Genomic DNA, 23,154 nt, shown 5'->3' with positions numbered 1-23,154 from the left:
CGTGTATCACCTAAAAATAGTACATTGAACGCTCTCTCATTCGAAATTTCATGCTGGTGACGTCATATTTTGTGATACGATTGTTGATATACAATGTTCTTTCCAATTCTCTACTAGTTGCTGACGATTACCCCTGACGAGTGTCAGCCGAAAATATTCGGGTTCATTTCAATACGAATATACTATTTAATTGTATATTGAAGTTCTGTACCTCCAAGAAGCTCTTCAGATTTAAAGATCTATAACTTACCCTGATATTATGAACTGTGGACACTGTAACAGACACAAACATCGGATATACCGATCTTGAAGTATATTGCGGATAAAAAAATCACAGTAGAAGTATCAAATATTCGGACCAGACATTAAATTATTGCATACGATCGCTGCCATCGGCGATTTCTTTTGATGAGATTCCAGTTTTTCTTCCGGTGTTGACTGGTCTATTCCTAGACCCAATCGATAAATTCTCAGCATATACTCAGGTTCTTTTGCTCGGGCACCAATGGATTTCCGGGTGCAAGTGACAGTGCAATGATAAAAATCTAGTGGGGTCTTGTGAGATTGAAAAGGCAGCAACATTTTGCATGTTCAACACATTCAAGTATCCCTGGTCAGCGGAATGACTCAACGTTACCTGTAAAGTTACAGAAGGTCGTGGATGTTTCGTGACGTCATACAGTAACAGGATACCAATTGAGTAACCTAATTAAATTGGCCCAGGGCTGTGGAGTTGGTTCTCTTTACGACCGACTCAAATTCCGAGCATGGGTTCCTACTCCCGAAACATTAAACTCACCGACTCCTAATATTTACTTCATAGAACTATGACTACGACTCCAATATACTCAGAAATAATTCGTTTATTACATATAGTTTTTGTAAATATTATTATTACAAAGTGAATCGATCTAATTCTGTTTGAATTGTTAATTCCCAATATAGCATATTGGATATTGCAGTATTCTATTAAAAACATACTCCTTTATTTTCAATCACTAATTTTTGTGCTCAATATTACTTCAGTAGGCATACTCGTATTAACATCCAACTCAATTTCAATCAATATAAAAAACAGACACAAGTGTATAAAATAATTCTAATTTTATTCAGTTTATTTATATTTGTATGGAACAAGATTGCCTCTGCCCGAGACCGTTCGTCGATGATCTGAGATCAGATTACATTAACTTCAGTGCTGAAAATTCTGAAAAGAGTCTTACAGCACCTGCTTGAGTCGAAGCATAGTAGTGGCCTGCTTTTGTTTCATTCATAATTTCAACGGACAGATATTTATTTTGTGGAGGTCCGCCTACGAGAAAAACTTACGAACTTCTCTAACCGCAACGACACCTTTTTAAACATCTGGGAACAACATTTGATGATTCCAGGGTAGTTGGAGTCGGAGTCAGATCATTTTCACAAACTCCGACTCCGTTGGCAGTATGTGTTCCCCAACACTGACTCCAAAGAGTGTTACAAAATGTCTCTGACTTAACAACGAAAATCGTGTATTTAGCCGAAATTCACCCCAGCGAAGGTTGTAATGGAGATATATACCATAGGGTGTTGTGGATTCTGTTTTTTGTCTCGTGGAAATCCCATGGTACACATGAACAGAACCACTACACCCCTGGGATATAACTCCATGAGGATTAGTGTATTTGACTCATTTTTCACCCACACAATGGGTGTGAAGGCACTATTTCCCCCCTGAATGTGCCAGTGACCTGATTCACACCGCACGCTATGATGCAAATCGGAGAAATACACGTATTTTCCACCCATGTATTTACACCGTGACTGTGACTTCATCAAGAGAAAAGTTAACGAGGCTCCACATCCCCACGTCTAGTGATCTGTGCAAGTGCACAAGGTACATAGGTTACCTGTGACGCAATTTCATCAATTCGTATCCTTTTCAGTGATTGTAAATGCGAGTTAAAATCCTCTCTCACTGTTAGGTTGACCCCGAGTCGGTTATTTATGATGAAACCCAGCGTGCAATCGTCAGGTAATTTGATAGAATTGCAGCTATGTCGGAAACGTCCGTTCCTTGAAAAAGGCATTGCATGTAATCCCGTTGCTAATTTCTGGGATTGTCTATAAAAGTTCGTACCTTGACCATTTACTCATTTTAACTGCTAAGGACTTTGAAATGCAAATACCAGCCCCGCCAGTCGCGAACCAAAAAGACACCATCCGTCCGATATACGTAGTCTAAAAGTAAATAATTAAGGGTATATTCTTTTACGCTTAACCTTAAACCTATATAAAACAGTTTTAATGATATTATCGGTGCTTGTTGATATCATTTTAAGCTCATTGATTCACGATATATTTACTGACACGCTGTTATTTCTGTACAGACGCGTTCAGTAACGAAGTACTTCTACTTTTCGGAGTTTTCCAAGTAGATTTGCCTACTTGCAATACTTACTGAAGTATGGAATATTGTAGAATATTTCTTCTTACTGGTTTTCGATTTTTTAGGAAAAGCTAATCATAGTACACTTACTTTTCTACTTATTTTAAAATCGCGACTTCTGCTTCTACTTGAGTAGGCTACTGACGATGACTATACTTTGACCAACTCTGTTTCCGTAGAAAAACCACGCAGGAATTATTAATTTAAAACTCCGCCGATATAACTATATATCTAAAATCGATATTTGATGAAATCTCAGAATATCGTCTGCTATCGAATACTGAATTGATTCCCTTGGAGGTGCAGAACTTCAACATACAATTTTATAGTGTATTCATATTGATATGAAGCCTAATATTTTCGTGTGACACTCGTCAAGGGTAATCGTCAGCAACTAGTATAGAATTGGAAAGGACATTGTAGATCAACAATCTTATAAATTCTCTACTAGTTGCTGACGATTACCCCCGACGAGTGCCAGCCAAAAATATTAAGGTTCATTTCAATAAAAATATAGTATTCAATTGAGTCAATTTGATTCCAGTAAAAAATTCATTTATGGTCGCCTCTCTTATAAAGATATCAACTCATAACACCCCTTTTCTCTGTTCGCCCGATTTTAGAATCATGCGTAGGCCTATATCAAATCGTGGCTAATATACCTTCTGTTTCATAGTTTAGATACCAAACAGCGTCGATGGACACAATTTCGGTATTTTAAATCGATACGTAATTTCGTAAGATTCCGTGATCAATAGCGTTCAGAAATTGGATTGGTACCTGGATTTGAAGCGGAAATTTGGATCAGAATCGCTCATCTCTGACTGGCATGAAGTTCGTATTATGAGTTTACGAACTAGCACTGGCAAAGAAAAACTCAGTTCGCAACCATATACCATAAATTCTGCCATAGCCCCATAGGTGAGCTTGACGTAACGAAAGTTGAATACAAACTGGAAATTTTCATAAGAAACAGCAAGTCAGAATTGTCCACACGGGCCACACAACGGTCGCTCACGAGTCACAGTTTACCCTCATCTGGATAGTTAGTATACTTTAATTGACATATAGTAATGTAACGCATAGAAGGCCAAACCTGTGACATCGCATGCTAGAGCTACGGCTCTATACGCAAATAAGTTTTATCTGATTGAATCATGAAAAGCGTAATACTTACTGAAATAGGGTAGGAAAGGCTCGGCCGACCGATATAATGATCCTTGTTAGAGTCGTATCCGCTAAGGACTTTCACTAATCTCTTTGCATTCACGTAATTGTCATCATCGAAATGGCACCACCACCTAAAATACAATGTCATTCCCAAACCATGGATATACCGTAAAAATAGCTTTAAGGGAACTATGAATTTTGGAATGATTAACAGATATGATAGTTCAATTTCGTGCATTTTACAGGTTATATACGGATTATTATTAATGTCTCGGAGGCGCAAGTATTCGTTAACACACCTTGATCTTGTGGTATTTACAACTGATAAAAGGGTTAATAATAATCCCTCTGACTGATTGATTGGTCTCCATCTGGTATATAGCTCAGTCGGAAGTTACGTAGGCCTATGATGTGATGAAATTGAGTTTGTAGAAGCACTAACTTTTTCCCAGTATTCATGAAGTAGTCGTACTCAAATCCCATTTTGCAGCATAGATGAGTCCTGCATATAAAATACATGTATTGTTTGAATACTATATCATGGCATGTACTACTGATTCGCATAAAAGATACAAAACTGCTTAGGGAGCGATATTGACAATTGTGCAATGTGCATACTGACTACAGTAGTACAGTATGCTCCTTGCTCAAGCTCATTACAGTCGGCTTCATACAGCGGTAATATCGCATTTCCTACGTTTACATTGCAATTGCAGCAATAAATAAGTTATTGGAATTATGAAAGTATCGAATGTGAAAGCCATTAGGAAATGATCCGGGATCATTGACTTGTAAAGCTTACAGGCAATTGTAGGGTAAAACCATATTTTTTGTCATTTAGATCCAGTGAGATCACCTTTAGACAATAATATTCATGGCATATTGTTTCGCACAATCCGAGGTCTCGTTAATATATAGAAATGCAAGTAATGCGAATAAAATGCATGGTAACATATTATAATATACAATATTTCATGTCGATAATGTATTTATATTGTCATGACTTCGATAGCCTCTCTCATGGTGGATTGATCGTAGACGTCTCCTATAGTGACCTATAGTCCAATTGCATATGATATAGGCCTAGGCAACAAACCTGAAGTGTGAGTTACCGCAGTTAGTATTCAGAATCCGCGCACCTAGAAAACAATCACTATATCAAGTCAATGAAAAAGAAGAAACCTTATGCTAGATTACCAGAGGTATTCATAAGGTTTGAATCGTCCTCGTCCGAGAAAAATGTGGTCTAAAAAATCAAAGCCATCGTGATGGCCGCGAAATATGTTATATTCTACGTAATATTTGCAGATGTATGTTCTCATTAATGGGATCATCGCTATTGCGCATAACAATACGTACAATTTGTGGTGATAACTTGATAAGTATATGTTACGTCTGTGTGTAAAACGAGGGTATGTTGAAGACAGGAAAATTTTGCAATTGCAGTCGAGATCTCAAACTGAAGCGGTATTCTGTTGTCATGAATAATCCATCAGACTATTGCCTTAATGATCCAAATGTAAATACAAGCGAGACCCAAACGCGTGTCCATTACATGGATTACCGCGATGTCTACTATAGCCAGTTTCCTGGATGGCAGGTGACTAGCGGAATCATTTTCGATCGCTTGCAGCGGACTCGACGCGTTTGTTCAGCGAAAACACTTTTAATCAAGGCAGCGTCGATTGGATTACGAAACACGAAACAATACAGACTATGTCGACACATTGTTCCGATTAGTCTGCTAGGGATCGTTTTTCACCGACGTAACACCAGACCACACCGATGAAAACATGACGAATTCAACGAACCGTACGACTATAGACATTATATTGGTCGAAATAGAAAGTGGAATATATTTTTCCATATACCGTACTAGTTTTTCTATATGCTTAATTTGCAACTATGGAAAATTCACCATCAATGTACGTTGTGCTAGTTTATATCAAAATACCACAAGGTTCCGATCAAATGTGCATACAGGAAGCTGTCGAAACGACTGGGAGTGCCTTTCAATCAAATACCCCGCGGTAATCAATAATATTAATCAAGTAAATTGAGAAATTCCGGACTCACCTGATTGCGACAGTTATTCCACCAAGTCTTGAGTATGACTTGTAAGCGTGATGCATGAAATTTTCCACTCGTTTTCACGCTTATAAAAATATCGTCCAGCCCAAAGGTTATATTGCGAACTGCTGAAGTAGTCAGACGGTCGATATTCGCGTACTCGTTCTTTCCCAGCTCACACTGTACCGATACACCATTACGCCAAAGATAGAACGTGGTTGTGGTGAGTCCTGACCACGCCAATATCATCAACAGTATCCGAGGTAATTTGTGCGAAACAACCATTACCAAAAGACATTTCATTTATTCCGGTAGAGTAGACGAAGAAAGCTCCTTGCACATCGCCATGCGTCTCGACATATGTGCGTTGGAGTTTCGCTTCTCTCTTCCGCCTTTATTATCATCGCAGCGAGAGAGAGAAGCTGTTTAGCTTTACCTTTGCAACAATACCACGCTTAAAAAGAAAGAAAAAACATGTCATCATGGCACAACATCCTGCGTTGACAATCTATTTATATTCACACTACCCACATGCAGGAAATTGCAACTATAACGACAACCATATGTCTCCGAAACCTGAATTGATGTCGCGCTACTGAAAATGCGAAATTACAACAATAATAATCTTATATGCATGTAAACTGATCGCTATCATCCATTCATTTACAGAGCCTAGTCAAGTAACACGACGTGAGGTTGTATTAGAATTTAGTGTCGCACGGATCCAAGCTACAAATTTAGCACCAATAATAATAATAATAATCAGCCGGCTAATAGGTGCGTGTTTTTATGTATGATTTCCTACTATTTCCTACTCCAGGATTTTCTTTTTCAACCAACGCAATCAGAACGGGCGTCTCTTGGGCGATGCTCGGGAAAACTGTGGAGTGTTGATGAAAAATCTAGCAGTGCGGATGAAAAACGGGGGATGTGGATGAAAATTTTCCATAATGTTTCTTTTTTTATGACGTGGAATAATTCATGTTACTGTTTCTATATTCAAGTTCAAAACTTGCTTGCTACCAGGTCTGTGTCTTAAACTGTTACGTCATACGTTTACAAATCCTAATTCGTAAAATACAATCGGCGCACGTGATCAGCGGGCATCCTCACTCAGAAGCAGTGGTGCCGATACTAGTGGTTTGACTCTAGGTCCAGTGTATTTTGACTTGACCTGGAGTTCTAGTGTATTTTTTTCGAATTTCGGCAAATCTGGTGTTTTTTCCTGAAAAAATATTTGTTTATGAGGATGGTATTTTGATGTGCTTCAAATAATTTATACCCGAAGAGATCGCAATTAATATTCGCCTACACTTGCTCATTTGGCACGGGAACCAACCCAGTAGAACATTGCCTTGCTTTCCGCACATTTCTATCAGTAGAACTCTAGCAGACTGTTTAATATCCTGTGATTAAATCTAGGGGCGGCAGTTTGTAAACCTGATCGTAATACGGGCGAAGTTTATATGACAAAGACGGAAATAGACCGGGTCAGCCGTCAAGCTTACCGTAGTATTTTTTATCCTTGCCTAAGACCTGGTTTCAAGTCCCAGAGATCGAAACTCTATTACCCACTCAAAGCGAACAGGAAAAGCTACCTTGCCGCAATTGACTGGACCAAATATTGAATGGTTACGAAATGTGTATGTATAGTCCGGTGATAACACTCAGTTATATATCCTTGGTCGAATGCCTTGCCAGAGTGAAAAATTTGGGGGTCACACTATTTGAAAAATGATGTGCCGTCATAAAGAGGAACATTAAATTTGCAGGGGGCATTCTTGCCGACAGTGATTATATATAGGCTACTGTATTTTTAGTTCATTACAGTGTTCCTCTATGTAGAATTGTAGATAGATTCCTTTGAGCCTTGACAGTCGAAAACTCGAAAAATGTGAATGTATGATGTTTTAAAGAATTTCATGTCCCTCACGCCTTTTTACTTTTGAGCTGAAGCAAAATTTTGTAATGGAGAATTAAAATAGTCAGCAATATTGTCAGATGTCGAAGGATTGCAGAAAACGTGATGATTTTGTCATTTGCTGAGCCTTCTCATTATGTAATTGTTGTTATAATCAGTTCATTTTCTTTGTCGTTTAGGATTTACTCAATAGTTTTGGCCTAACTTTCAAAAATAGTGTCTTTTTGTCGATCTAGTGGTATTTAGTTGACCAATCTAGTGCTATTTTATGAGCCTCAAGTGGCAACACTGCTCACAAGCGATGTTATGTCCATGTCCAGCAATGAAAGTGGCGGGGGAAGGTCGAGATTTCAACAAGATTTGAAGCACTAAATATTTGTTTACTGAAGTCAGACGTTAACCGGTATCGTTACTTCAGGATGACCACCGAGCAGGTCTCCATGTTTTGAGGAATATAAGTGTTGAGTCGGCATTATGAGAATAATTATGCAGTGAAATGCACGCATGCACTCGGCTGATGCTGGCCTGGCAGGCTAGCGGCAGTATGCAATGTAATGGCAATGTAATTTACTGCTTTAAATTTAGAAATAAACTGCACGCCACAGAATTTAGTCTAAACTTTTGTCTCGGCCGCCAACGTATTTTCTGCTTTACATTTGCCTCGCCGGGAATAAATTGACCATGATCACACTTGATCCAAGCACTAGACTAGAAGTTCTTATACAAAAACTCGACTACTTATTGCGCCGAGAGAGGCTTTATTGCACTGGTTGACATCACGAGGAAACGGAGTTGTCTTCTTGATGAGACACTTGATGGGGAGCTTTGGAGTAAGAACTTGTTCCTAACGGGTCTGAAAGTGCCAGAAATATTCAGCAGCAAGCCACAGAGTCATTAATAAACCGGACGTCTACTTGTTGGAGACTTCAACAAAAAGTGTTTACCCCATCTCTTAAATTTATTTTTGTGTGATAAATTTCGATTAGTTTGTGCGGATGAAATTTTTGCAAAAAAGTGCGGATGGTTCCAGGGTTGTAATCAAGTCACAATTGTGACCTTAAGGCTCCGAGTCACAAGTCAATTTCACTTTTGTAGTTTGGGCTCGAGTCAAGTCGAGTCATTTTCAATTCACCACCGAGTCAAGTCCGAGTCCAAGTCAGCGATCAGAGGGTCGAGTCCGAGTCATGGTATTATGACTCGAGTCCGAGTCCAAGTCCTTGTGTTAACATTTCAGTTTCCAGTTGAAGTCTTGTTAAAACCACTTTTCAGCTCGGTTTGGTGATATCAAATGGTTCGCATTTATAATATACTAATTCCCCTCAATTTTAGCAGTTTTGGCCGCATTTTCAAGTACCAATACCAATAGACAAAATCCCAATATGGTGGTCACTTTACCATTCTTCGAAGTTACAATGAAATGTCGGCCTTGGCCGTCTGACTCTCGAGTCATATGACTTGGTTTGAGTCATGCGCAATGACTCGAGTCCAAGTCGAGTCAATACACAGATTGACTCGAGTCGAGTCATTTCCGTCGTTAGAGGAAATGACTCGAATCAATTCGAGTCATCAGAAAATTGTGACTCGAGTCGAGTCATGACTCGAGTCATCACAACCCTGGATTAGGGTTACCATATTTCAGCAACCCAAATTCCGGCCACTTTTAAGCGCCCACTAGTGGATTTCAAAATGAGTTATGACGTCACAGTTGCAGAGCTTTTTACTCCTAAACCAGAGGTGGTCACGATCCGGTTCAGGTGTAGGCTATGCGGCTGTGTGTTGTGTAACCGGGACTGAAAGCACATGTGCTTGCTATATGAATCTGGTTTCTATATGCATCTGGTCGTTAAATTCTTTGAATGAATTCTGTCAGTAATATTGGTCGTTCCATATATTAGCCTACTATATAGAATTATAGATATTAATCTCCGCCACATGATCAGAGTTGGAGTAGAGCTGGTGGAGGATAATGAGTTTGAAAATACAGGGAGCGTAGTTGCACATCGTTAAGTCATGTTCATGTCCTACCGATAAGATTGTTTATCGGCCTTATGCCGGTGCGCACCACGGAGCATTATAGGCACCGACATCCAGTGGTTTCCAACCTTTTATGGTCGCGACTCCATCTCCAATTTAAAAATGTTTCGTGGCCCAGATCAGAATTTGACGAGGTAATTACTAAAAAAGTCAGCACCTTTGCCCAGACTTACTCACGGGCTATTTTGGAAGCTGGTTACGTTCAACATAATCACAAACCCCAGAATATAGGCAGAGGACCAATGTTCCCTCTAATTTTTGACGAGTCTGCGCACTCTTACCAACTCACTGTGCAGACCCTTGGACAACAGTGCGTAACGACTAAAAAAAGGTCATCACTTCGGCTTTTTTTGTGCGAAACTTAGATTTACTGTGCGCAGATACCGCGTCAGCACTGCGCATTTGCGCAGCTTAGAGGGGGCATTGCAAATATTTATATTTTATTGCAGTTTTTGCGAGGGTGATAGTCTCCATATTAAAATCAATATATGTGGTAGTAAATCGCGCGCAGCGCGAAGAAAAATATCATGCATCGGCATAAATATTCCCAAAAAATATTGTTTTATCATGATTTACGAAATAATTATGAACCTACGTCAAGTCTTCAAAATTCCGGACATTTGGCATATTTTAGAAATTCCTCCCGGACGCTAGTTTGAACAGTGAAATTCCGGACATGTTGGGATAATTCCGGACGTATGGCAACCCCACCCTGGATGGTTCTCAAAATAAGGGCTAATGAAAAGCTCTGATATATAGCCTATATATATGTCCTGGTGCTGAAACGACTTAAGAGCATCGTCTGATAGTCCCACACAGACTTTTTGAGGTTGCCTAGGGTTAGCATGTGTCCTCCAAAGCATTTGTCCTCATTTTTCAAGAAATGTAAAATGTCCCCCGAGAACTCCCGAATGCCCCCCTTTTTCGCAATTCGTCCTCCTTCGTAGCTTTGAGAGTCAGGCGAACGTACGGAGACAAGTAAAAAATGTCATAAAGACATGAAACCAGGATTTCGACGGCAAGGGGTGTCAAACTCAAATTGGGTCGCAGAACCTCAATGGGCTGTTTCGTGTTTGTCGGGAGTAAACCTATTCCAAAACGTTACCTCGTGCCCTCGCTTTCCAGTCGAATACTTTATTATCAGTCACATGGAGATCATACACGGATCATAGGGTTTTATTCTAGCAATTCGCAGCACTTTTATTCGGGAATTATGGAATTGTCAAAACTACGATGATTGTCTGGTTGAATGCAGTTACGAACCGATAAAACAGTGGCGCTAACGACGACGTAAATTGGCATATATCTATGCTCCCATTGCTTTCGTCGTAATATGGCGTTAGCTGTGCGTTGTGAAGAATACAAGATATTTAACTGTAAACGCGGACCTTGTTGGAATTTGGTATCATTAAATCGCAAGCAAGGTTTCTCTCAAGTCCTGGAACCTTTTGGTTTGTATGTGACACAGCAGTGCGACCATGTATCTTTGAATTATATATTAGTGTAACGTAACTCATATATTTTCCATGTAAACTGCATATAACAGTTCCGCATTCGTGTTTTGGCTTCTGTGAATAGCTACTGTTGGCTCATTTTGCCATAAAACTCATTGTGCGCCTTTTGCCTTCCCGAAATTGGGTGACAATTCCACCGACTTGTTCCAAGTGGTAAGTAGAGTGAGACCACAACGTCGTGGTCGTGTGGTTATAATGTGGCCTATGAACATTTGCTGTGTTGATGGAATGTTTAAAGAAAATATTTCCTGCAAAAATTTCAACATTTGTTGGAAATGTGCTGGATAATGTAAGACTTTTCCAATCTACTCAGAATTGCTTCGCTGGCCGGATGCGGCCCGCGGGCCGTATGTTTGACACCCTGACCAACCGATCTAACTGATTACGCGGGGATGGGCCTTTCGGTAGCCGAGTCGTTAAAATGACCTTTTCTAGTCAACCCATCAATATTAGCAGTAAAATTTCCCGTATTTTAATGAATGGATTTTGGACATGTAAAAAGTGTTCTCTATTTCGAATCTCAGCATACGTGACGACCGTCTATGACTTCAACGTTCAAATTCACGCGGCCCGAAACCGAGATGTATTTTCCATCTCTAAATTCCATTTGGATAAAAAATGTGCCGTCTGCGCCTGAGATTACCTGTCCCGTGTGTTCACGCCAACCGACACCTGCCACTTCACGGCAGTCTGCGGTGTTTTGAAATGATTAATAAACTGAGCCTAATTGCTTTCCTAAACGGACTAGATGTCGCTATCCTATGAAATCGAACACTTTGGAGAAGCCTCGGTATACGGAATCAATAGTCCTCCTAGCCTCCTCGCCTTCCGCCACATGGTTTTGTCGCTTGTCTCTCATATTCTCTGCTTCAATTTTCATTCAGTGCACATGACTCTTCTTTACATCACCCAGGCCCAGGTGGGTGTCAGATTTCAAAGACTACCCCAAGTCGTTTCGACACCTTCCTATCCTTTCATTGCATCGCAGTTTCGTGATGTTTTGAAATGATGAAAATATTTATAAACTGACACTGATGTCAGTCGAGAGGCAAGCGGTAGTATCAATTTCGCTGGAATTTTAGGATGACCAAAATTAAACTTTCCAATACGCATTCATAATTTTACTGAAAAAGTCGATATTGCGCAATATGCCGCTTTTATTTTGAAGGATGAAAAAGAATAAACTCCCTCTCCCTGCATAACCAGCACCCCACAAAACTTCTAACTTGGTGAGCTTAACATAAATTGGTGTACTACTGTAAGGCTATATACCAGCTGCCCCCAGACAATCTATATTATTCTATAACTTGACAGAGCAACAGACTAAACTGACGAATGACAAGTTCAAGAAATTGCTTTTGCATGATTTAATACCAAACGCCATTGTAAGCACATTTAAATAAGCACTTACACAATGCATTTCGCACACTGCACAACGGCTAGCACCAGTCAGCAAAATCATGAAAACAATCTAATCGTATTGTCCACAGCACAAGAAAATATCCAGGGCTGGGTGGGGTGAAAGCAGCAGTCCAGCACGCCCAGATTTCGCTCGACCTTGTGTCCTTTCAAAACCTTGACCGGTACAATCAGAGGATTCTGCAAGAGATCACTGAACACCATGCCGTGGCTCACGATGACGGTCCCATCGTCACTGCAAGACGCGAAAAGCGGGTATTTCTTATGATAACAGCAAGACCGAATAGCCCGCTTATGATATCTCATTGTCTGGTAAGGTTTCACAGACAAATCCATGTCAAACCACATTAGCCGACAGTCATAGCTCCCAACAATTAGATCGTCACCGCCAGGATGAATAGCCATGCTAGATATCCATTTCGCGCTCGACATAAGCTTCTTTGTCATGCTCTGTTTGACCAAGTTATAAACTCTGACGTAAGTCTGCGAGGCTACAAATAAGAACGGTCTGTGCGGGTGAAACAACACGCATTGCACCAGCCCTTTGCATTTGCTGAACGGATTTTGCGAGCGCCGTTTCGTGAGCTGATGCAGTAGAACTTGAGTGTGGCCGTTCCCAGGCAGTATGGTCGCGAAGTAATCGCCTTTTCCATGCCATGTAACCTTAGACACAGGCTTTCCATGATCCAAAATCAGTCGGAAACCATCTTTAAATTCTTTACCCGGGTCAACCACAGTCCAAGGGATCATGTTTTTGGTTTCCAGCTCTTCCTCGCCACCATCGTCCTTTATATCTTCGTAAGAATTAATTAACTGATCAGTAGCTTGACAGACAAGCCTGTCGCCGACATAAGGATTGATAATAGCAACAGTATTATCCATTACAGCCGCGAGCAAGCAAATACTCAGATTTGGGCACCATTGCACGCACTTAACGACATGATTAGTCGGAATCACACGTAAACATCTACCACTTGATACTTCCCATACTCTGATAGTTTTATCGTCACTTCCAGACGCGATCCACTGTCCAGAATCGTGTACCGATATTGATCTAATCATACCCGTATGGCCTTTATAGCATAGAGACTGCACAGTCGGGAATGGCTGCAATTCACTCGGTTTCGGCAGTTTTGGTATTAAATCCTCTGGATCGACGTTAACCCTCATTTTTCTTTGTCTCGGACAAAGATACAGGTCCATGCACCTAGAAAACGCTTCTTGAATAAACTGCGAATACTGAGGCACTTTACGGAGGCAGTCGTATTTTTGCGGAATGAAGCTTGCTTTTCTGTCCTCAGGATCAGCCGCTTCCCATGCTAATTTTTCGTCATCTGTCATCAGATACTCGGGCGGTGGATTGTACGAAGCCTCGTGCCCTGGTAGTTTAGTTTTGGGTGCAGGAATGTGCATTTTTCTTCGAGCCAATTGACTGTGGGATAACTTCTCTTCCTTGCTATCAGCCCACAAGTCATAAAATCTATGGTGATCATCTTTTCGTTCTTTCCTGGGCTTCAACCAGCCCATTTTTATGGCGTGCACCAGTTTACCGACTTTGAGCTTTTCTTGTAGGGATGGAGTGAAGCTTCGCTTGTGCGCAGGAGCGTTGTTGATCGGGTGAATCATTTTCTCGTGAGTGAAAATATCGAGATGAGGCTCGTACGGGTCTATTTTGGGGTCGTAATATGTACCGCCTTTTAGCCTCTCGATAAGTTGCACCTCTTCGGGCGTTAATTTGTGGTCCCTGGCAGTGGTCTCGTCGTAAATCGTACGCCAGTAATCTGGGTTGTCCATACGGTCCAGAAATTTATCCAGTTCATCCATGTTTCGGATTGGTTTTCCGATTTTTTTTCCATCAAGATCATAGCCGATGTGTGGAAAATTTTCATACCATTGCATCGGTATATTGCCCACTGTGTTTCGTACATCTTCTTCGTCCGAAGTATCATCTTCATCTACTCCAATCTTTTTCTGTTGCGTTGCGACTTCAGTTACATTATTATCATCAGGCGGAGTTACTATATATTCATCCACTCTCGAATCAGAATCGCTTGCAGCGTGTTCTTCTTCCTCTTCATCAGATGACTGCTCGATGTGGATTGATCCGACTGAAAACTCGGGCGTCTCTTTATCTACTAATTTTCGCTTATTCTTTAGTCTAGCCATTTCTGCTGGATGAATTGTGTCAGAATCACTCAATTCGTCTTTAGAATAAAGATGGTACAGTAGGGTTGTTCAAAACTAACTTTTTTTCCAGATCATGGGGATTCACTGATTAAATTGTTAGGTTCTGCTGCCTAAAAAACGCTGCACACCAAATTTGGCTCGATTCCAATTGGTAGATGTAAACGCACTGGATTTTGAAAATTTTGCATTTACTTGAAAAAATTTGATAACTATTTTTCAAATTTATCTGTCAACCTCACGGAATTGTTAGATTCATGTTAGATTAACAATTTTTGAACAATTTAATAAGTGAATTCCCAGAATTGGGAGTGAGTAGGTTTGAACAATCCCAATCTACAGTCTATAAACCAGTGGTTCCTAACGTGGGCGATATCGCCCTCCACGGGGCGATTTGGCGGTCTAGGGGGCGATAGGGGGACGAAAAAGGCAAAAATAACGAGGGGGGCAATGGCACGGTAAAACGGCTATATTGGAGTCAAGCCGGAGAAATTTTTTTTTTCAGTATTTCAGCCAACTCACGAAAATTTAACTGCAAAAGTGTAAGTTCGAGGTCAAGCCGAAAAGTTGACCTTTCTGTCTTAGTCAACTCGCCGGTGATTACAGTTTGTATGACCATTGTTTGGTTCCCAATATTTGGGGGGCGATGACTCGAAAAAGGTTGGGAACCACTGGTGTAAACATATAACGCATAATCTATCTTCTGCAATTATGCATGATATTCAGATAGTGGTCATATATACGATGAAGATCAATACAATATCTCATTATTCTAATGATTTGAGTAGAGGGTCGAGAGATTATTATTATGAGTACACAAATTAGATGCTCTTTGCCACCAAGGGTTACAGTAATTTATCAACAAGAGTTGTAGTTTCGATGCTATCTTTTCCACTGTGGAAGGCTGTAGACCTCGGTCTCATACAAAACATCAAGTAAACAAGTCATTACATGACATATTTGCGAACTGGAGGTCAACCCACAGCACAATTGTTGCCTTGGTGGCAATACTGGGATTACTGGCAATGTCACGCCACACCACACAACTTTCCATTCGATTACACAATTATCATATGCAATAAAAACCTTCAGTCACACTAAATTATTGCCGAAAAGTGCATTGTTTCCAGTACGGCCCACAGCATTGTCAGAAAGTGTGCAATGAAATGTTGAAATAATACCAAATAATAATTGTGATGGACTGATGGTGATGTAAAACTGCTGGCATTGTATTCTGGTAGCATAAAAGGTGAAATTTGCTCCCCATTCACACTCTCTGACGTCATAAAAAGTGATACTAGAATACTCGACGCATACTATAGATTCAGAAATAACTCTATACTTGATTTTGCCCAACGCCCCAACCCTTATTCCATTCGTAACCATATCTAATTGTAAAGCGTTCCGGTATTGAATAAACGTGTCCGTCTCTATCTTAACTGAAATCATCAAAATAAATCTGCCCTTTTAAAACTACAATCGGAATGGCTTAGAAAGCTAAAATTATTACGATTAAATTCAGAATACATACCGCCATCGCTTCATTCGACACATAAAAAGCCGAGACCACGTGCTGCTGCTTATGCTTATTGCTTCACTTGCTTGTGGGAGCAGCATAAATTTCTCTCATCCCGCTGGTTCTGCTGAGTTTGTTTCCATCCGGAAATTTACTTTCTGGAGACATCTGACCGTATCCTGCAAAGGCTATGATCTGACTTGCACGGCGTTTACGGGCCTACGATCATGAAATATATTAGCAAGGCATACACGGTGACCTGTCACTGTTATTGCGATTAAATGAGAAGTTAGGATGGGAACACAACGACTCGGTGAAGCCTATCTCGACATAAAAATAGTATGTTGAAATTTGAAGAGGCACGTACTCTCGAGTGTGCCATATTCGAAACTTGAACCATGGTAAAGCTCATGTTAATTCAGTCAATCATCATAATTTTTTGTAAGACAGGAAGTAGTAATCGCTAATCTCAACCCTTCAGTAAACCCATATCGTTTGTAAAGGATCAGTGATTTTTTGTTCTAGTTTCGGTTCATTGATTCGTGCACGGTGTCAAAAACGCAGATTCATTGCGGCATTCATGCGGTTTATTGGTTTGAACTTTGAAATGGCTGCAGTACTCGCGAAAGAGCCGTTTGTACTTGAACTGCGTCCGGATAAGGTATATGATTGATTCAATTATGTCAGCCAGTACGCCTGTAGATCAGGGGTGTCAAACTCAGATTGCGTCGCGGGCCGGATTCAAGCCTTCAAATCGCCCGCGGGCCGGACCATTCAACTGATTCGAAAATGTTACCCCGTGCTTTTGCTTTTCACTTATATAGACAATGCACGGATCATAGGGTTTTACAAGTAGCAAGATGCATCGCCTTTATTCGCGAACAATGGAATTGGCAAAAATACGATGATTGTCTGATTGAATACAGATAAGAGATAACCAACGCTAAATCAGTGGCGTTAACGACGATATAAGTTGGCATATTCTTTGCTACCTTTAATTTAGTAGTAATGAGCGGTAGCCCTGCATATTCGTTGTGAGCAATACCAGATTTTGATTGGAAATGCGGACATTGGAAATTTGTCCGGTTTCTCTCATGTCTGGGGATCTATATTGGGTCGAAAGGGACACCGCAGCTCGACAATAGATATTTCAATGATATATTAGTGCCACTAATATATTTTACATTTAAACTGCATATGACGGTTTGGCATCGGCGTTTTTGCTTCTGTGAATAACAACTTTATGGTCCATATTTGTATAAAACTCTGAACTTGGTGTGCAATTCTTTCTTTCTTGAAATTGGATGTCGATATCACCGACTTGTTATTAGTGATAAGACTGGTAAATACAGTAAAGCCATAGCGCCGTATAATGGGGCTTATGAACATAGAAGAATTCCCTGCAAAATATCTCAACATTTGTTCGAAATATGCTGGAAAATATAAAAAAAATTAAATTTACTCAGAATTGCTTCGCGGGCCGGATCAAATCGTCTGGCGGGCCGAATGCGGCCCGCGGGCCGTATGTTTGACACCCCTGCTGTAGATGATTACGTAGAGCTAAGCACATGATACTCGTTGCATCATCGTAATAGCGCCAGACGCCTAGACCTATATGTCTTACGTCGCAACGGAGGACGGCTCATTCAAGTATCTATGATGGATGCTTTGGGAGATTAATATCTCCTTCTGGCACAACGGCTAATCATGCTACGAATGCTTGTAGCTTCGTAACTTTATTCTGTGATCCGTGAGGAGTGTTGCTAAATATTCGTGATAATTATACTCACTAAGATGATGTCGATATCTCCCTGTATGGAATCGGTGTCCTGTGCTCACCCTATGTTTTTTTTTATTATTAAATTACTTTAACTTGGAGAATCCTCGTTGCTCACCTGATACATCAGGCAAAATGTACCGAGATTCCAGTAAGGGATCTCTCATAAATAAAGTAACTTTATAATTCAAATAAATTCAAAAAATTAAGTTATCATGTGAAAATGGTCTGAAACAAACCGACCTGAAAAAGCAGACCTACTGCATTTTCTGGAAAAAAGAATTACGATGTTACCGAACACCACTGCTTATTGCTTAATGCTCTGATATAGTCGTAACTCGTAAGTAAATAAATAGCGATAATAAATGCATTTTTGGATAATATATTCATTAAATAGGCCTATATACGCAAATGTTCTTTTCATGTAATTCGCTACATCCAGCAACTTTTTTTCATCTTATAGGATTCAACCGTCTTCTTTATCCAAGATAAATATCCAATTTTCAAAAAGTAGTATAGGCCTACATATTATAGCAATATGGCTGAAGTTAAAACAATCTTCGGCTCGATGGAGATCGCAAGGCGTGCCTCTGTCGAAGAAGGCAAATTGATGCTTGGTTCATTTTCAAAATTTGGATACAAAGAAATCGACACCGCTTTTATGTACGCTGGCGGAAAAACCGAAGTCTATTTAGGCGAAATGAAAAATTCAGTCAATCAAAGCTTCCTGTACGCCACAAAGGCGAACCCGTGGGACGGAAAGGGCCTTGGCGCTGCAAGTGTGAGACGCCAATTGGAGACGTCTCTCAAAAATATGAAAAGAGAAAAGGCAGATATATTCTATCTCCACGCACCCGATCATGACACCCCTCTCGAAGAAACTCTGGAAGCTGTCAATTCACTTCATAAAGAAGGTAAATTTGTAGAATTGGGGCTGTCCAACTACTCGGCGTGGCTTGTAGCTGAAATTGTTAACATTTGCAAGTCAAAAGGTTACGTAGTTCCAACCGTGTACCAGGGGATGTACAGCGCGCTCACCAGAATGGTTGAAAAAGAACTGTTCCCTTGTTTACGCTATTACGGCATTCGATTTTATGGATACAGCCCATTGGGAGGTGGGTTTTTAACAGGAAAACACAAACGAGAAGATGCTAATAAAACAGAACCTGGAAGATTCTTCGGAAAATCCAAATGGCCTGGAATATACCGTGACCGATATTGGAAACAGGAATATTTCGAAGCAGTCGACGCGATTCGTGAATCATTATTGGATGCCTATGGAGAAGGCTCGGTGTCAGTTGCAGAAGCAGCTTATAGATGGTTGTACCATCATTCAGCGTTGGATGGAAAATTGGGTGATGGTGTAATCGTTGGAGCTGCTACTGTGAAGCAGTTAGATGAAAATTTGGGCTACACCAAGAAAGGCCCACTTGATGAGAAAGTGGTATCTGTTATCAATGGTATTTGGAGTAATACATCTCACCTGTGTCCAGATTATGCAAGATAAGGACGTTCATTGTGTTTGCAAATTCATCTGCCAAATTCATTACTGATTCATTCCATTGTGGAACTCCAAATCAACTTAAAAATGAATGCCCACTAGTTTGAATGAGGACATGTGTTGAATGTTGATGTACGATGTTCTTTCCAATGCTTTACTAGTTTCTGACAATTACCCCCGACTGGTGTCAGCCGAAAATATTCGGATTCATTTCAATATTAGTATAATTTTCAATCCTAATTTGAATGAATAAGACATACCAGTATCTCATCAGATGAAATTGAGTGAAATGCATTTTCAATCATACAGTGCAATGTTGCCATCTTTGATACGTAGACTAATTATGCTTGACTATGATGTACAAAAGAGTGTATTTCATCTGTTCCATTCAAAAACGTTCTCATTGAACAGTGGGGTTGATTAGTAATTTGATTTTCGGGTTATGTGCTACAGTTACGCAATCAACTACTGGTTTAAATGAGTTTGAAATCATAGAACGCGCAACCTTATTCAGATCTGTATTGGAGTATGGAGATAGTGAATGTACATTAGATTGAGCTGGCTGTGTAAAATTTGTGTTACATGTGAACATACCATCATTCATGCTGCGTCAAGCACCAGATCAATATTATAGAATGTTCTATCCAATTCTCTGCTAGTTGCTGACGATTACCTCTGACGAGTGTCAGCCGAAATCATTCCGGTATATTTCAATATCAAGAAACTACTCAATAGAATATTGTGTCTCTGTAACTCCAAGGGTGTCTAAGATGGATATTATCTGATTTATGTTCATACACTGTCATGGTTAATCGTGTTCATTTTCAAAATTAGATATCTGACTTATTCCTACCTCTCTACCATAAAAAATAGGAAATGTCTGCTGTCAGAGTGAAGACAATCCTCGGATCAATGGACATAGCCAAACGGGCGACGTTGAATGAAAGCAAATCGATGCTGAATTTGTTTTCCAAGTATGGATATAATGAAATAGACACTGCCTACATGTATGGTGAAGGCAAGACTGAAGTCTATTTGGGGAATATGAAAGATTCCGTCAATCCAAAATTTCTGTATGCAACGAAGGCAAATCCTTGGGAAGGAAAAGGTCTCGGGCCTGCCAGTGTGCGGCAGCAATTGGAAACATCGCTGCTACATTTAAAAAGAGACACTGTCGATATATTCTATCTACACGCACCTGATCATCAGACTCCGTTAACTGAAACTCTAGATGCGGTCAAAAGTTTGCACGAAGAGGGTAAATTTTCGGAACTTGGATTATCAAATTTTTCTTCATGGTTGGTAGCGGAAGCGGTTAACATTTGCAAACAAAAAGGTTGTGTAGCACCCACGGTGTATCAAGGCATGTACAGCGCTTTGACTAGAATGGTCGAAAAAGAATTGATCCCGTGTCTACGTCATTATGGCATTAGATTCTATGGATTTAGTCCTCTAGGTGGTGGGTTGCTTACTGGGAAACATAGGATGGGCGATGAGACAACGAACAAGCCAGGGAGATTTTTTGGAGCTACCAATTGGAATGCTTTATACCGTGATAGATATTGGAAGCCTGAGTACTTCAAGGCCGTCAGTGAAATCGCTCAGTCTTTGAATAATGTTTACGGCGATGGTGAAATCTCTGTTGCAGAAGCAGCGTACCGATGGCTGTACCATCATTCAGCTTTGAAAGGGGAATTGGACGATGGTGTAATAGTTGGAGCTTCTAGCGTTCAGCAGCTTGATCAAAATCTCAAATACACAACGAAAGGACCTCTTCACGACGACGTCGTGAAGACAATCGAGGGTGTTTGGCGCGGTACGTCGAACCTTTGTCCTGAATATGCAAGATGATGAATCCGGTGCGGAGTGTTGGCATGGTTGTAATCAAGTCACAAGGTTCTGAGCAGGGTTGTAATGACTCTACCTGTACTCGAGTCATTGTGCATGACTCGAGACTAGGACTGCCAATTAGGGCTGGGCAAAATCGAGTACCTGAGTGATTCGATTCTGAATCAGGTAATATGCTTCGAGTCGAGTAATCGAGTATATGTACCCATTATGACGTCATAACAGAATGTAATACGTCAAAGTTAAAAAATATACAGTTTTCACCACCACAAAGAATATAATGCCTGTTATCGATCTCGTAAATGTTACTCTGATATTTTTTCGACCATACCGATTTCATTCCAGTTGGTGAAAATGTTGTGGGATTATCATTACTTTGGAAATGCGCTACGTCCAGTAACCTTCGTAGCTTTGTGCCCCTTCGAATCATTGTGCCCAGCCCTACTGCCAATACAGACATTTCATTGTAACTTCGAAAAATAGTTGAATCACCACATGATTGGTATTTCGTCTATCAGTCCTGATACTTGGAAAATCATCCAAGAAATTGTTAGGGCTGAGGAATATTACGATATTATGAATGCGCGCCAATCCATACGACTCGAGCAGAGTTGAAAAAAGTTGGTCGAACCGGATTGAACTCAAAACTGAACAGTGGGCTCAATGAATTGGACTCTGACTCGAGTCACAGCACTATGACTCAGACTCGACATGCTACTCACTGACTTGGACTCGGTGGTGAAGTGAAAATGACTCAAGTCAAAACTATAAAAGTGAGATTGACTTGTGACTCGGAACCTTGTGACTTGGTTACAACCCTGGTTCTGAGTCACAAGTCAATCTCGCTTTTATAGATTTGACTCGAGTCAAGTCGAGTCATTTTCAATCCACCACTGAGTCCAGCCCCAAGTCAGCCAGCAACGGGTTGAGTCTGAGTCATAGTGTTTACTCTTCAGTATCGAATTCAAGTCAGGTTCAACTCGCGTAACTGTGAAACTTAACATGTTCATTCAAACAGATATAATGCAGTTTCTGGCCCTATTTTTTTCAATTATCAGTCCTGATATACGACACTTGAATAAGTCATAGAATATGCCGAGTTATACGAGTTAGTCTAGTCATGCGCGACGACTCGAGTACAAGTCGATTCAATGCAGTAACTGACTCGAGTCAATTCAAGACTCGAGCCAGTTTTACGAGAGTCAGGTCGTCGACGAAAAAAAGTTGCGACACAAGGCATTTCACCCCTGCTAAAATTGGACACCAAATATATGCGAAGGCTATTCATATAATGTTTTGGTAATGTGATTGTTGCCATACAATGTTCCTTCGAATTCTCTACTAATTGTTGCTGTCAATTACGTCGGATGAGTGTCAGCCGAAAACATCGGGGGTTATTTCAATATGACTATATCATTCAATTGTATGATATTTTTTCATATTTTATCCTCGGGCCGCGGTTCTATTCTCGGCAGTAGCACGTTCCGGAGCGTCCGATGCATATCTTGGTTCCCCCTCCCCTAGATGGCTCTGCTCACGGCGTCTTTACGAAAAAGACCCGATCATGGTAGATTAAGATTGAACACTGTTAAGTCGGGCATTAGGCTGAGGTAGATGTTAGATTGTACTTGATCGTTTCGACATCCTACTATCTATTCACGACATAGCATCGTGCATTTTGTGTCTCTAGCAAATCAAAATAATGGAACCGGCGATTGATTGGTATTTTGACGGCACCACATTGCTACCTGTAGATCTGGCAAGTAGGGCGA

At 40.5% G+C, this 23,154-nt stretch overlaps 3 protein-coding genes and 1 pseudogene across 4 annotated transcripts; 2 read left to right on the top strand and 2 right to left on the bottom strand.

The window, feature by feature from the left end:
- Positions 1-291: 291 nt before the first annotated feature.
- On the bottom strand, positions 292-6,087 carry LOC145452401 (beta-1,3-N-acetylglucosaminyltransferase lunatic fringe-like). Of its 2 annotated transcripts, XM_080330592.1 has the most exons (8): positions 5,675-6,085; positions 4,796-4,844; positions 4,695-4,737; positions 4,041-4,100; positions 3,606-3,729; positions 2,120-2,220; positions 1,890-2,055; positions 292-637 (listed from the first exon to the last, which is right to left on the bottom strand). In XM_080330592.1, exons 1-8 carry the CDS (start codon positions 5,969-5,971, stop codon positions 482-484), a joined length of 996 nt encoding a protein of 331 aa, XP_080186718.1. In that variant the 5' UTR covers positions 5,972-6,085; the 3' UTR covers positions 292-481. The 2 variants fall into 2 exon arrangements, with proteins under 2 accessions (XP_080186718.1, XP_080186719.1); XM_080330593.1 differs by lacking the exon at positions 4,041-4,100 and having other exon boundaries at positions 5,675-6,087.
- Positions 6,088-12,485: 6,398 nt separating this feature from the next.
- On the bottom strand, positions 12,486-14,772 carry LOC145452405 (ribosome biogenesis protein bop1-A-like). The gene has a single exon (XM_080330596.1). The coding sequence runs from the start codon at positions 14,720-14,722 to the stop codon at positions 12,596-12,598; it is 2,127 nt and encodes a 708-aa protein (XP_080186722.1). The 5' UTR covers positions 14,723-14,772; the 3' UTR covers positions 12,486-12,595.
- Positions 14,773-18,471: 3,699 nt separating this feature from the next.
- On the top strand, positions 18,472-20,369 carry LOC145452107 (aflatoxin B1 aldehyde reductase member 2-like). Its single transcript, XM_080330323.1, has one exon. It carries the CDS (start codon positions 18,572-18,574, stop codon positions 19,538-19,540), a length of 969 nt encoding a protein of 322 aa, XP_080186449.1. The 5' UTR covers positions 18,472-18,571; the 3' UTR covers positions 19,541-20,369.
- A 41-nt stretch (positions 20,370-20,410) lies between these two features.
- Positions 20,411-22,675, top strand: LOC145452106 (aflatoxin B1 aldehyde reductase member 2 pseudogene; annotated as a pseudogene).
- Positions 22,676-23,154: the final 479 nt, after the last annotated feature.

Source organism: Botryllus schlosseri, chromosome 12, assembly GCF_051294905.1.
Source record: "Botryllus schlosseri isolate E-star chromosome 12, Bs_hap1, whole genome shotgun sequence".
Classification (NCBI taxonomy): domain Eukaryota; kingdom Metazoa; phylum Chordata; class Ascidiacea; order Stolidobranchia; family Styelidae; genus Botryllus; species Botryllus schlosseri.
The sequence above is the reverse complement of the archived record's forward strand: the minus strand, read 5'-3'. Positions and strand labels throughout refer to the sequence as shown.